Consider the following 15,863-nt stretch of genomic DNA (forward strand, 5'->3'; position numbering starts at 1 on the left):
TGAATACTTTACTTAGAAAACTTCCTCTTTTCTTTTTCTTAGACATTGGTAAGTCGATCTCTATTCTTACAAAGTAGCTCAATGCAGAACTATAAGTGTAACTATGTGTTGGCCTTGGTCCCTTGCTTTTGATGTTTACAAAATAATGGATAATACTAATATCTCTTCAAGAAATACTTTCAACTATGAAGCAAATCAGATTCAAAAATTAATCACATTTAAAAAGGACAAAGTATGCTGAAGCTGTCGGACACTCAAGAAGTCAGGATCGAACGTCCGATAATCGTTGCGACACTTCGGAAGCAGAAAACCAGCCTATCGGACGTCCGAAAGAATTGAAGAAAAATTTCCAGTTTTACATCATACCTTCGGATGCAGAAAACCAACCTACCAGACGTCCGAAAGAATTGAAGAAAATCTCTTAAACTCACTGCCTGCTGTCAGACGCATAAAACAGGGCTATCGGACGTCCGACACTCCAACGGCTAGTTGACTCTTCAACTACTTTCTATCCGTTGAAAACATTAATGAGGCACTTTCTTGATCCTATATAAATAGTGATTGGTCAGATACTTCAAACAACTTTGACACACTGAAGATACAAAAGATCTAGAGTGATTTTAGTGAGAAAATACTCTTCAAAGAAGATTTGTAGTCTTAGTGGTGTGAGATTCATTGTAAGCTTTTCATTTGTGAGTGAATATTTCATGAATGTAGGTCTGTGAGGGTTGTCCTGAGGGATAGTAAAACGTCCTAACTTGATCGAGTGGAGTTCGGGGCAAGGAGGAGGTGAACCTTCCTTTGTACACAAGAGTGATTGTAATTCATCAACTTGAAGTAGCTTGGTTGAATTAATTTACAAGCTCAAGAGGAGCTGTGTAGTTAATTGGTTTGCAATTCTTTCCTTTTTATTTACTTTTTGTTACGTCAGTGTTCTTTAAATTGATTATCTCTTCTATTCCCAAGCAGTCTTGCTTTCTTATTAATTGTCTCATTGGTTGTCTTCGGGCATTACAATTGGTATCAGAACTTGGTCTCCTAGAGATTAAGCTCAATCTGTTTTGGAGTAAAGATGACAACCAACAATGCTATATTTTTTGAAGGACATTCTGTCATTAGACCACCTATGTTTAATGGGTCAAATTATATGAGTTGGAAAGAAAGAATGATTATTTTTTTACAATCTATTCATATTGAATTGTGGTTTATTATTAGTGAAGGTTCATATGATGCCTCTCTTATAGATGAAAATACTCAGAGATCTAGACCAAAAATAAGAAGTGAACTGACTGCTGCGGATAGAGCTCATCTCACATTAAATGCAAAAGCCATGAATGTGTTATATTGTGCTTTAGACTCAAATGAATCTATTAGAGTCAAAGGCTGCAAGTCAGCCAAGGAGATTTGGGATAAATTGAGAGAAATACATGAAGGTAGTGAGAATGTTAGAAAACAAAAGAAGTCCATTCTAGTTACAAAGTATGAATCCTTCAAAATGCAACCTCATGAAAACATTGATGAGATGTATTGTAGATTCAATGACCTTATTAAGGATTTGGAGGTACTGGAAAAGGAATACTCTCTAGGTGAGAAAAACAGAAAAATTCTAAATGCCTTATCCAAGGATTGGGAGAGTAAAGTGTCTGCTATTGAGGAAGCTAAAGATCTAAATACCTTACCCATTGAATCTCTTATTAATTCTTTAACTTCTTATGAGTTGAAACTCAAGTTCAAGGTGCAGGAGGAAGAAGATACAAAGGTGAGAAAGAATATTGCTCTAAAAGTCTCACAAGATGAAGATGATACAGCCTCGTTAGATGGAGATGACATAGAAGGTGATGACAATGATATTGCACTCATCACAAGAAGTTTCAAACGAATACTCAACAAGAGGAGATTCAGAAAAGGTGGACCTAGCAATTCATTTACAAATCAGTTCAATAACTCGAGAAACAAAGGGAAGCTAGAGTTCAACAAAAAGTAAACTGATAAGTGATTTGAATGCGATCAACCTGGACACTACGCAAGTGAGTGTCCAATGATGAAGAAGAAAGAAGGAAGAAAATCAAGATTCAACAACTTTCAATTCACATGGAACGAGTGCAACTCCGATGGTGAAATTGAAGAGGAAGAAGAATCTGCTCAATTGGCTTTTATGGCCATTGGAGATGATGAGATAACATCTTCTAACTCTCAATTTGAAAGTGATGATGAAACTGATGATGATCTTGAATCCTTCATTATAAAATTGCATGATAGTTTGAAAGAATCTTATGCTAGAAACAAGGAATTAAAACATAAAATTAGCTTTCTTTTTCAGGACAATGCACGTCTTTTTCAAGAAAATAAAAAGTTAAAAACTGAAAGTGATTTCTTAAAAAAGAGTGAAACTATTTTACACTTTGAGTTTGATAGAAAAATAAGTTTTTGTGAAATGTTCAAAAAGGAACAAGATAATTTGAAAAGAATGATGGATAATTTAAATGAGTTGCTCCAACATAAAAAACAAGACTGTTTTCAAAATAATAAATCAAAACTTCATTTTAAGATAAATTTTGCTGCAAATGAATTTGCTATTTATACGAGAAAACAAGTAAGATTTATTAAACCTGTTCATGTAAATAACTCTTTGGTTATGTGTAATTTTTGTTCTCAAAAAGGTCACATGAAAAGTGATTGTTATGTGAGAAAGAATTTGAGAAGAGGTATGAAATGCATGTGGATAGTTAGACATGATACTAACAAGTAGGAGATATTGATAAGTTTGATGAGATTCTTGTTTATAATGCTCTTTTATAATTTTCTTTTGATGTTTCTGATATTTTGAACTGAGTTTTTCTTGATATTTTTATATATTACTGAAATTTTATGATGACAAAAAGGGGGAGAAATGGATGCTATGTGTAAGGGGGAGTTATTTTGAAATTATAAGTTTGGATGCAATGAGTGAGGGGGAGCTTATGCTCATATGCTCAATCTTTTTATTTCTTCCATCCATTGTTTTGTCATCATGAAAAAGTGGGAGAATGTTGGCCTTGGTCCCTTGCTTTTGATGTTTACAAAACAATGGATAATACTAATATCTCTTCAAGAAATACTTTCAGCTATGAAGCAAATCAGATTCAAAAATTAATCACATTTGAAAGGGACAAAGTATGCTGAAACTGTCGGATACTCAAGAAGTCAGGATCGGACGTCCGATAATCGTCGTGACACTTCGGACGCAGAAAACCAGCCTACCGGACGTCCGAAAGAATTGAAGAAAAATTCTCAGTTTTACATCATACCTTCGGACGCAGAAAACCAACCTACCGGAAGTCCGAAAAAATTGAAAAAAATCTCTTAAACTCACTGCCTGCTGTCAGACGCATAAAACAGGGCTATCGGACGTCCGACACTCGAACGGCTAGTTGACTCTTCAGCTACTTTCTATCCGTTGGAAACATTAATGAGGCACTTTCTTGATCCTATATAAATAGTGGTTGGTCAGATACTTCAAACAACTTTGACACACTGAAGATACAAAAGATCTAGAGTGATTTTAGTGAGAAAATACTCTTCAAAGAAGATTTGTAGTCTTAGTGGTGTGAGGTTCATTGTAAGCTTTTCATTTGTGAGTGAATATTTCATGAGTGTAGCTCTGTGAGGGTTGTCCTGAGGGATAGTAAAACGTCCTAACTTGATCGGGTGGAGTTCGGAGCAAGGAGGAGGTGAACCTTCCTTTGTACACAAGAGTGATTGTAATTCATCAACTTGAAGTAGCTTGGTTGAATTAATCTACAAGCTCAAGAGGAGCTGTGTAGTTAATTGGTTTGCAATTCTTTCCTTTTTATTTACTTTTTGTTACGTCTGTGTTCTTTAAATTGATTATCTCTTCTACTCCCAAGCAGTCTTGCTTTCTTGTTAATTGTCTCATTGGTTGTCTTCGGGCATTACACTATGAATGCTTATTCTATCAGCAAAAATATGTAAGCTTACATGAATGAATATAACGTGTTGCTTTTTGAAGGCATCAACATGATAGTTACTCAATTGTGTTCAATGTATCGTTACACAAACTTTATGGGTGATTTTTATTTATAAAGCTTGATATGATTCAACTTAATACATTTCTAACAAAAAAAACCCAAATTTCCTACCATTTGACAATTTTTAAGACCATTCTTAATATTGACTTTTAAATGATGACACAAAAAGATAAAAGAACTTTAAGATCACTTGTTACTGCTAATCTAAATTAATGCTCAAGGCATGTATATGAACCTTGAATTGTATTTTCGTCTACGTACATAGAAAGACCTAATGTACAAATTACTTTGAAAAGTATCTTTCATGTAGCCTTTATTTTACTCATACAATAGTGGAGAATAAATCATAATAGCATCAATTTTTCCTTCTCTATTATTTTTGTCCTAAAAAATAGAGATTGGACAAAATAGTTGTTGGATTTAAGTTTCCAATGAAGATAAACAGTACTAAAACACACAACACGAATATAGCTGCATATGTGTTTGAAAGTATAGTATTCTTTCATGTTGTAAATTTTTAGACTAAAGAAAGGTAGCTTCGTCTAAGGAAAATTAATATTTTCCTTAATCAGCTTTCATGACACCTAAAATTAACATATAAAATGGAGATATTAAACAACGTATTGGAAAAAAGTCTGAGGACTAAAGTGATAAAACAAATAGCAAATTCTTTAGCAGGAGCCTTGTCTTATTCTATGTGGGAATTGAGACTAGCAAAGATGCTGTTTTTTATTCAATTGCAGTATTATTATAATTAATGAATATAACGGTTGCCTTCGACTCATTTGTCTCTCGCCTATTTTGTTACATGTAAATAACTTGATGAGAAGGGATCATGTCATGACACCATCAGCTATTCAAAAAGATTGATTTTAGATTTTGTATTGTTATTATGCAGCAGACATGAAAAAGTTTTGAGGTATGAAATGTGTGGAATAAGTCTTAAATTAACTTCATGTACTTTGCCTTTTTTTCCTTTTTTTTTTGGGATTCTAAATTTTTCCTCAAATTCTATGCTATTATCTGGAGAAAAAAAAACATTAATTGTCTTTGTTCACAAGTATTTAGCTCTATACGTAATTGGTTGTGCATACAAAATTAGATTCGTAATGCTCCTTCTACATGAATACTATATGAGTTTGAAGGTTAATTAATTTACGTGCACCAACTTTGAGTTTTGCTAATTCTTAATAGTATGTGGACTTCCTATTTTTTTTTTTTTGGAGTTCTTGAATTGTTCGCTTTCCTTTGAAAATGTAACCTTCTTTGGTAGATACTAAATGTTACTTGGTATCAGTAGGGATGAATTTTCAGGTCAATCTTATTATACTTTTCAAGTTTATATTAGAAGAGAGTATTAAGGAAACAATCTCATAAACACAAATTTTCTTTCTCCTAATTTTATTGTAAGTTGATAATGAAGATAGGAATCACAAAACCCATTAAGAAGCTTGACTTAATGGAATGAAAACTTCTTCACATATCGATTGTTTAGCAAATATTGCATTCCAGACAGTATAATATTTTCCTCTTTATGAAGTCTTATGCTTATCCAATTTTGAATCCTATCGCTGGCCAACATGTATAGAATCAATTTGGAAGCTCTATAACTTAATAATTGCACTAACTAGCAAATCCTTAAATTAAAGTTTCGGTTGATATTACTAAAACAGCTGCTTATGAAAAAAAATCAAGTTAAGTACAAACTTATGACTTTAAAATGAAAGAACAAAAAACCCGCACACACATATATACATGTATGTTTGTTCCAAAACTTTTTATAAAGTTATATCATTTCTTACCTTTTTTATATTTAAATCTTTAAGCTATCAAAAATAGCATTAAGTAAATATATTTTATGTTGTGGGATGGGATGGGTTGGCTAGTATGGAGGGAGGGAGTGCACGTAGGAGATCTCAGCACTTACACACTAAAAAAATGTAAATAGATTTTATGCATACAAACATAAATTTACGAAAAAAAGGTCTCAATTAGCAAGTCTATGCTATCTCTTCTTCTTTTAACCTATGTGGCTTATTATATTTTATCAAACGTGTGCAATCAAGTTTTATCCACCATCATATCCATTGATATGTGCATGACTTTCAACAAATGAATACATACTAAATATTACATCAATATTGTTAACAGTGTTGTACAAAAATAATTTTCTTTTTTTTCGCACTAAAAATATGATGTTATGATTCCATATGCCCAAGCACTTCTATGGGACATCCTGTTGAATTAAATTTTTACATCAAGTATGTCACTAATTAGAAGTTTTTCTTCTCATTTTATAGTATTAGTTCTGTTTCATCTTTTCTACTGCAATTTGTGGACTCTTTTGTGTTTTACATCAAATCAGTTTAGTGGTAGTTTAGACCAAGTTCTTTATTATACCTTTTTCTCATTTCTTAGTTTCATAAAAAGGCCACTTATAGGTGATACTTACCTATCAAATGATTTATAGGCACTCAAACGGATTCTATCAATTATGGCATTTACATTTTTATAGTAACCATATTTGTCATTTTACACAAATAACTTGAAAGCAAAGTATCATACAATATCTTATTTATCACAATAATTGTTTATGTCTTTCTAGAAGTTTATGCATCAACACATTATAGCTAACAAATAAAGACAAATGGTTATAAAAGAAATGAAAAGATTAGAGATCATTTGAAGGAAAAACAGTAATAAGGAAAAAAAATTGAACACACAATTAGTCAACATGGCTTCATAGAAAAGGTAACTTTTAAAATAAGCGTTTCTATTTACTTTTTTGTTAATTCTTTGCCTACAGTATATATAACATAGAAGCATGACAAGTTTTAGTGCAACAAAACACACGCAATGTACCTGCACTTTCCTAGTATATATATATATTGCTAGTTCCTATGATTCGAATACACATCAATTCTCGAGCTCCGCTGTTATTTGTTACATTTAAATAGGTTTGAGGTTGAATCATATCATTTTGAAATATGTTCTTTCAATGCAAGGGATGAAGGAAAAAAAAAGGAAATATTCTGTCTAAAATTAAAAAAAATTGCAATTTCCCAAGACTTATTTCTATTGGTTTTATTTTATTTATCCCTTATCTCGAAATAATGAATTGAGTCCGTATAGGCATTTTGGATGCTGCTATTGAAATAGCCCTTCTAGCTATATATATATATATATAATGCAAGTCACTGTAGCAAAGCATTCCGAATCTAAACGTTATAAACCAAAAGCATAATGAAGTAGTATGTTTTGAGAATAAAAGCCTAATTCTGATGACCACAAGCATGTATTTTTCTTAAATCAGGGTAAGACAGAAAGCTTTGCCCAATCATTTGAAGGTCAATCTATCCCCGCTGTCATCCAATTATTATACTTGTTTGTGCTATTCTTTTTTTTATCATATATCCCATCGTCAAACCATCTATATTTTCTTTTCCAATTGAAATGGTCATTACACTCTGGCGGCTTTGCAGTTGACCATCGTCTCTGGATTCTCCAAAGCAACTGCGGCCGGAGACTACATAGTCTGGATGGCTGGTCATATCAAAACCTCTCCTATCAATGAGCCTAAGCAGACAAAAGCAATCGGCTCTTGCACATGGTCAAAAATTAGCACTCGGCTTAGCATCAATTAGTAATAATCAATAAGGAGACAAATGCAACTATAACGCTGTCTTCCAATCTTTCAATACCATTGTCTAGAGCACTTGATCACTAATTGCAAGTAAATGCTCAAAGCACCGAAAGTGAAGAATGCCACTAACCTATTACACCTCTTGGATACAAAATTCATGACCTTTCTGTACTAGAATTCAGATAAAAACCTGCAGAGTACAAAACAATAAATTAAAAAATGAACTTACAAAATCTTGACAAATTTTCCCTATGCAACTACTTGACGTGATTCGAGGTGTCTATCATTCTGCTGTTGTTTATCTGGGATGTAACTCAGTGATTGAAACTTCGTTGATAGACGGGTTTGGTGCTGACTTGGTGCTGGTAGATGAATCAGATACTGGTAAATCGTTAGGTGAACTTTGTGTTCTACTACGACCAAAATATGCAGGCGGATTTGGTGCAAGCAACGTTATAGAGTTACTATTGAGCATGAGAACTATTGAAGCCATGGTTGGCCTTCGTTCAATTTCGTCTTGAACGCACAGCAAGCCAGCATGGATGCTTCGAATAACTTCATTTCTTGCATATGTATCTCCGATTGTTGGATCTACCAATGCTAATGGTGTTCCATCCCTCCATTGTCTCCAAGCCTGCAATATGTATTGCAAGTGATGATAGTGGAATAAAATTGTCTCATTCAAATGTATACAAAGCGCTCTCCAATGAGAATTCCAAGAAAATGAGATGTTTATTTTGCACTTACATAGCTTAGAAGGTCATCTCCTCCTTGAGCTTGGTTGAACTGACTGTTCTTCTTGCCACTCAGAATTTCTAAAATTAGAACACCAAAACTGAACACGTCTGATTTTACAGAGAACAAGCCGTGCAAGTATTCAGGAGCCATGTAACCACTACAAATTAGAACCATTTGTAATAAACTTCAGGATTCAGCAATTTGAAAATTTAAAACTGATGATGACAAAATGTAGAGAATGTAATTAAATATTAGAGTTTTAAAGATAGAGGGATCATTGTGTTATTACAATCATATAACCATGTAGATAACAAGATGTGGGTGCAGAACTTACTATGTCCCTGCGATTTTACTTGTATTTCCTTCAGATTGATCAACTCCAAAGAGCCTTGCCAAGCCAAAATCAGCGATCTTTGGATTCATATTTCTGTCTAATAATACGTTACTGGCTTTAAGATCACGATGTATAATCCTAAGTCGAGAATCTTCATGAAGATAAAGAAGTCCTTTTGCTATTCCTCCTATGATCTTGAATCGTCTTGACCAGTCCAAAAGTGGTTGCTTTTCTGGGTCTATACCATCAACAAACATGACACATCTTTGTTAGTTTCTTTAACTACAAAAGTTAATTTCCAAAAAAGACTAGACAATCAATTCCAAAATAAATCAAGGGTGTTTGACTGGAACCTAACCAAAGAGAAAGTAGTCAAGACTTTTGTTGGTCACAAATTCATAGATGAGTATTCTTTCTTCTCCTTCCAAGCAGAAACCAAGTAGTCGGACCAAGTTTCTGTGTTGAAGCCTAGCAACCAGGGCAATTTCGTTTTTAAATTCTTCTGTGCCTTGAGCTGAGCTTCTTGATAGCCTTTTCACAGCTATCTCTTGTCCATTATGAAGTGTACCCTGATTGCAAATTAACAAAGTATAAGCAAAATTTTGATTTACAACGATCATATTCATAAATTTTCAGCATACTTGAAAATGGCTTAAACTTAACGCGCCTTGTATACAGGTCCAAATCCACCTTCTCCAATTCTGTTTCCAACGGCAAAGTTGTTCGTGGCGGCTTGAATATCACTGAGGTTATATTGTAATGATTCTGCGGTTGAGATTTCACTTGCACCTGCAGCAAAAATGGTACAATTGCTTAGTGAAAATTAAATGAATCGACCCTTTAAGAATGGTAAATGTGTTTACTGCAACTGCACTTCTTAGTCCTTATAATTTACCGCTTGTTTCCATAATGGCAAAATATGGCTTCCTGGGTCTCCTTGCTATGCTAAAGCCCACGACCAATAGCACAATGGCAAGAGATATTGGGACAACAATTGCAACAATTGTTTGTGTTGAGATTCCGCCCCCCTCTGAATAAATCAATAAAAGCTCTTTAGCTCAAAAATCTGTTTTTAAAGTAAAGTAGGCAAGGATTTGAAAAGTGAAATGTTCAGATCCATTTATTCTTTTAAAATCTTTAACAAATAAGACAGTTTAAATTCCCATACTGGATTCTGTCAAAATAACTGACCAATGGAGATTTTTGTGGTTTTCATAGTTATATATAGAGAAAAAGATTCGGGATTTCTTCTTCCGCTGCTTCATTAAGCGAGCAATTGGCTGCAAAAAAGTAATGAATTCTATACAATCCACGTGAGAACTTGATGAATATAGCTGTTGACTACCAGGTGTGGCTCAATAGCTACAAGTGTGAAAGACTTGAATTACTAACTAATCCTAAAACAAAATTACAATTAAGAGTTCAGATAAATTCATATCATTTTGTTAAGAACTGGAACTTACCTTCACTACTAGTAGAATTGGAAGGAGGAAGTGGAGGAGGAGGAGTAGGAGGATGACTCAATGCAGGCTCGGGTGCTGGGCTTATAGAATTGTAAAACTTGTAGAGTTCATACCTAATATTGCAGCTAAAAAGCGCAACTCTACAGCCCTGACGGTTATTACAGTATGTGGGTATTTGAGAAATGGCGCTTCTAAGGCAATTCTCGCAGTCAAGACTGGAAAGATCTGGAGTACACTGTCCAAGGGCGTATAATCTCCTCTGAAATGGGGAATAATCCTCTTCTTTGATAGCAAATTTCTTCCCTGACCGAACATTTGCAGCCTGACTTGCTATGTCATTCATCATATGACTTAAGACCTGGTTGAACTTGTCTGGATCAGTGGCATTCTGTGTATTCACCCTATAGAAGATGATCCCCTGATCGGTCCAGGGGAACATGGACTCATTTGAATAACGCAACAAGCACTCGTCGTATAACATAAAAACCGTCGTTTGATTCCAGCATGTCTTTAGAATATCCTCACGGGCGTTTGCTACACATCGTCCACAACCATCGGGATTCACATCACCTCGACAATTAAATAGGCCGTAGACCATGTTAGAGGGGTCATGGCCAGCAGTGAAATTGTAGAAGCCATTCCTGCTTGCCAAAGAAGCATTTGAGGATAGAGTGGAAAGGAGGAAATTCAAGTTGTCTGTATACCTTCTGCCAGCAGTGGTGTTAGGATTTACGCACCAATAATCGGCATAAATCAGTCCCGTGTTGAAGCTAATCAAACAAATTAGCGGGAAACACGAGAACAATACGCTTCTGTAGATCATTTTGATCAGAATCAAGCAGATGACCAAAAGTAAACAGTTGAAAATTTTTGTATTCAGGCCTGCTTGATCCTTGAGATATTAGTATGAAATCCACTATAACAGGGAACGAAGTCACTTAGGAAGAATTCTGAAAGATTAGCTGGTCATCCTGCTTCGACGTTCTTTCTTGTGTGAAAACAGGAATCAGGAAAGTAACGAAAGTCTTTGTCGTTGATGCTGACGGGAGTGAAAAAGTGAGGACGCCCCACACTTCCATGCTTTGTCTTTTTTGCACGATATTCTGCAGATTAATAAAACCGGATACTGGGATCGAGGTCCAGTCAACTCAACTGCCGTGTCTCCTTTAAGCGAGTACAAGTCTTCCTCGAAGAATTTTCCAAATGTACCTAATTTCTCCAAGGAATTTCCTCGAAGAATTCATTCTTGTTTTATTTATTTACTCTATTAGAAAATTCAAGACAAACCGGTAAAAAATTAATATATGCATGTCATTATAAGAGTGTATATTACTAGCAATTTGACTATTTAAAAAGATATTAACAGACTAGGACTTTAAATTACTTAATATTTAAAAGTACATCCCGAGTAACTAATATTTTTATTTACGTTTTTTAATTGTTGATTAACTACCATATTATTTCAATCTGAATTTGTTATATTTGTCATTAAAAATTAATTTATTTTAAACTCTAAACGTATTGATTTAAATAATATATGAAATAGTTTATGCATATAGATAATATATACTTGGTTGTATATAGACTTTATATCATTATTAATTCTAATAACAAAAAGTTATAAATATAGAAATAAATAAAGAATAAGTTCAAGAAAATTAAAATCAAGCTATTAGAGTCTTCCCAATTGTCAAGTTTAGAATTCAAATCATGCACTTGTTAGTTGCGGGTAGGAAGGGTATGGGATCAAAAAAATAAAAAATAAAAAATAAAATGTAAATAATAATAGTAAAGAGAAGAAAGCAGTTAGTCACATGAGAGAAGGAAGAAAACCCAAAAAAATTAAAAAAATGGACAAGAAGAAAAAGGACAAAAAAGAGAAAAAAGAATAAATAATAAATAATATGGAATGAGTACTTTTGTCCTAAATATATAAAGCAATGGGGCAATATGCCTATTTATTGAGTTGAAGGGGAGGGAGGAGAAAAATAAAGTGTAACTGGGGATAAAATTCAAAGAGGGTTTAATGCTTTCAATCCTAAACAAAAATTTTTTTCATTAACCTAATATGCCATATTTCGTGGTGGTGACAGGAACCAGATCTATCCAAACTTTTTATTACCAAAATATAGATATGTATATATATATATATGTATTTCACCCCTAGTCTTCAACATGGAACTAAAAAAGCTCTAACAAACTTTTGCATCTAGAAAAGAGAAAGCTGGATTGCAGGCTCAAATTTCAGTCTAGAGAAGTTTGGGTTCTATATCCAAAGTTTAGGAAATAAAAATATTCAATAAGTTCTAGGATAAATTACACTAACTTCTCCTTTAGTTTTTGAAAAGTTAGGGACCTCCTCTCTTGATTTAAAATAACAAGATCTCCATTACCAATAATTTTCATCCAACCACAATCTATTATTTTTTGAAATTACAACTTTAGCCTTTACTTTTCTTGTTCATATTCTTCATATTAAACCAAAGAAAGTTGTCAAAACAAAGAGTTTTTATTTTCTCACAGAAGGAAGAAAAAGAAAAAAGTTTAATTCATGAAATTCGAAGACTTTCTCTATTTGTGGTTTTATTATATATTGTAGATTAATTTTTTATTCTTACCTATCAAAATAAATAGTTGTGCACGTGTATCTGCTCCTATAATAAAATAGATTCAAACAAAATGAGATATGTTTAACCCTACAGTTATCAAATTCTTTAATCCTATGAAATCCCAACTTATATATATATGTGAACACTAAATAACAAAATTAAGACTGAAAGTTAATACAGAAAAAAAGTATTGTGAATGTACTTTTGAAAACAGAAGCACTTAGCACTTAATTTTAAAAAATGAAAAACAAAGGTGATGGATGGGCAACTTTTATGGTTATACATACAATTAGATGTCATCGATTTTTGGTAAGCATAAATTTGAAGCAAAGAAAAACTTACCCTACCTTTTTTTCTCAGATTTTTGAAATATTTACTTATGTCACTATAAGGGCATTTTGGGGATATTGAAGTTAATTTATCACTAGATAAATTAATTTTCTTCCCTTAATTATCGATAGGGGAAGCTTTTGATATTATCTAACAGCCAAGAGAAAGGTAGCTGCTATTTAAAAATTAAGAGTAGAGATCCTTGACTGTGCAAAAACTAGAGGGGAGGTTAGTGTAATTTAATCCGCTATAGTTCGTACTTACTTTCTACTCTGGATCTTTTCTGTTTTAGAGAACTACAGGGAGGCAAATCCATCAATTTGCACTAGATAGGTCCAACTCAACTTTCCTCTCATGCGCACAAACCCACACTAATTACCAACTTAGCACAAGTCTGATAAGAAACTAAACATTAAAAGGTGATTGGAAGTCTCTTTGGCTTTCTAATGTGGGACAAAATCTTTTGAAATACTCAATTATTTACAACAATCTCCTTCCTACTTCAAAAGGTCTTGGACAAAAGAGTAAATTAAAAAATAATCTGCTAGATTTGTTTGGGTGTAATGTAATTAGTTTGGTGTCTTTTGGATTATCAATCAAACTTAGATTGACAAAACATGACCAACAGAATTATTAGTGAAATATGAATTTCTATAAACCAATAACTCTTGATGTATGACAGAGATTTTATCAATCACATTGCAACCCACAATTTACTGTTTAAAGCTATTTTGTGCTTTTAGGCCATGCACCTATCTGATTATTCATGAGAGCTCTAAAGATTCGGTTAAAAATATCTTATTGGAGCAGCTCACTCCATTTTCATATAGGTGAATTCATTAAGTGTATACTGCTTAAATGCACCATCTCAAAGGAATATGCATTCGTTAAAAGTTTTAAACTCAACCTCACAGCTACTAGTAGTCAAAACACTCACCTCAGAAGGGACTTAAATTCGAAGTGTTTTATAGTCAATATTGACTTGTTATTACCCATATGAACCTTAAAGATGGTAATCCAATCACATAGGTTGGGCAACCATCTTTATTGACAATTTATTAGCTTAAGTCCCATTTCTCCTATAGTTTAAAGAATTAATTTTCTTCTCCCAGGCTTAGTATCGGCTAAGTTCAACTCTGACTTTACAAAATCAGTGAAAATTATTCATCTCTAAGTATTTGCTTTACGATATCATGTTTCAATTTCATGTGTCGACTTTTATAATTATAGGACTTGTTTTTAATAATAGCAATTGCTGCTAGACAATCACAGTATATAGACACAGGAGGCAAAAGGTTCTTAGTTGGTGGAATATTGGTCAATAAATTTCTCAACCAATTGGCTTTAGAACCAACCAGCTCAAGAGTTATAAGCTCTGATTTCATAGTTGATCTAGCAATGATTGTCTGTCTAACTGATTCTATGTTATTGCACCACAATCAAGGATGAACACATAACCACTAGTAGATTTTGTCTCATTTGAATCAAAGATCCAATTAACATCACTGTATCCCTCTAATACATTGGAAAATCCACAATACAAGATACCATAATCCATCGTACCTCTCAAATATTTCATTAGTTTGACTAGTGCAAACCAAGCTTCCTAATGGGATTGTGAGTATATCTACTCAGTCTACACACGGCATAAGCTATATCAGGTTTTATGAAATTCATCGAATGCATCAGACTCCCAATAATTTGAGCATATTTAGACTGACCAATTGAGTCACCATTATTTTTTTTGAATTGAGTGTTAGCATCATAAGGGGTACTTATAGGTGTCACATCAAAAATTTCAAACTTCCCAAGAAATCTCTCTATATAATGTTCTTGTGACAACATTATACCATCACCTCTCCTTATGATTTTAACACCCAATATCATTTTTTATTCACCCAAATCTTTCATATCAAAATTAGAAGACAAAAAATCTTAGTACTATTAACAATATTTAGCCTTGTACCAAATATAAGCATGTCATCCACATATAAGCTAATTATTATATATTGATCATTTACAACGTTAATATCTACAGATGAAAATCCTTCTCTTATCAAAACTTGATCAAAATTTTCATACCATTGTTTAGGAGCTTGTTTTAGATCATAAAGAGATTTAACTAATTTACAAACCTTATTTTCTTGTCCAATTACAACATAACCTTTAGGTTGAGTCATGTAAATTTTTTCTTCTAAATCAACATTTAAAAAGGCTGCTTTAACATCCATCTGATGAACAAAAATTTATAGATAGAAACCAAAACAAATAAAATACGAATGGAAGAAATTCGTATTATTGGTGCAAATGTGTCAAAATAGTCAATATTTCCTTTTTGAGAAAATGTTTTTGCTACTAAACGACCTTTGTAATTTTCTATAGAGCCATTAGAATTATATTTTCTTTTAAAAATCCATTTGCAACCAATAGGTTTGCACCAATGGATAAATCTACCAAAGTTCAGATTTTATTTTTCATAATAGAATTAATTTCAGATTTAATTGCTTCTTTCCAAAACTTGCAATCGGAAGAAGAAATAGTATCAAAATAAGTGAAAGAATCATTATCAACAAGAAAGGTTTGAAAATCATTTGCATAAGAAAATTCTTTTCTTAGTCTTTTATTCCTTCTCAATTCCTCATTAGAGGTTATTTCTCTATTTATTTCAACACATACATGAGAAGTTTTATTAGATAGTGAGAAAATATGTTCAAAGAA

At 33.0% G+C, this 15,863-nt stretch overlaps 1 protein-coding gene across 1 annotated transcript; it reads right to left on the minus strand.

The window, feature by feature from the left end:
- Positions 1–7,818: 7,818 nt before the first annotated feature.
- On the minus strand, positions 7,819–10,083 carry LOC113754406 (cysteine-rich receptor-like protein kinase 10). The gene is made up of 7 exons (XM_027298808.1): positions 9,935–10,083; positions 9,639–9,773; positions 9,411–9,532; positions 9,102–9,312; positions 8,744–8,981; positions 8,419–8,566; positions 7,819–8,305 (listed from the first exon to the last, which is right to left on the minus strand). Exons 1-7 carry the CDS (start codon positions 9,957–9,959, stop codon positions 7,970–7,972), a joined length of 1,215 nt encoding a protein of 404 aa, XP_027154609.1. The 5' UTR covers positions 9,960–10,083; the 3' UTR covers positions 7,819–7,969.
- Positions 10,084–15,863: the final 5,780 nt, after the last annotated feature.

Source organism: Coffea eugenioides, chromosome 11, assembly GCF_003713205.1.
Source record: "Coffea eugenioides isolate CCC68of chromosome 11, Ceug_1.0, whole genome shotgun sequence".
Taxonomy (NCBI): Eukaryota; Viridiplantae; Streptophyta; class Magnoliopsida; order Gentianales; family Rubiaceae; genus Coffea; species Coffea eugenioides.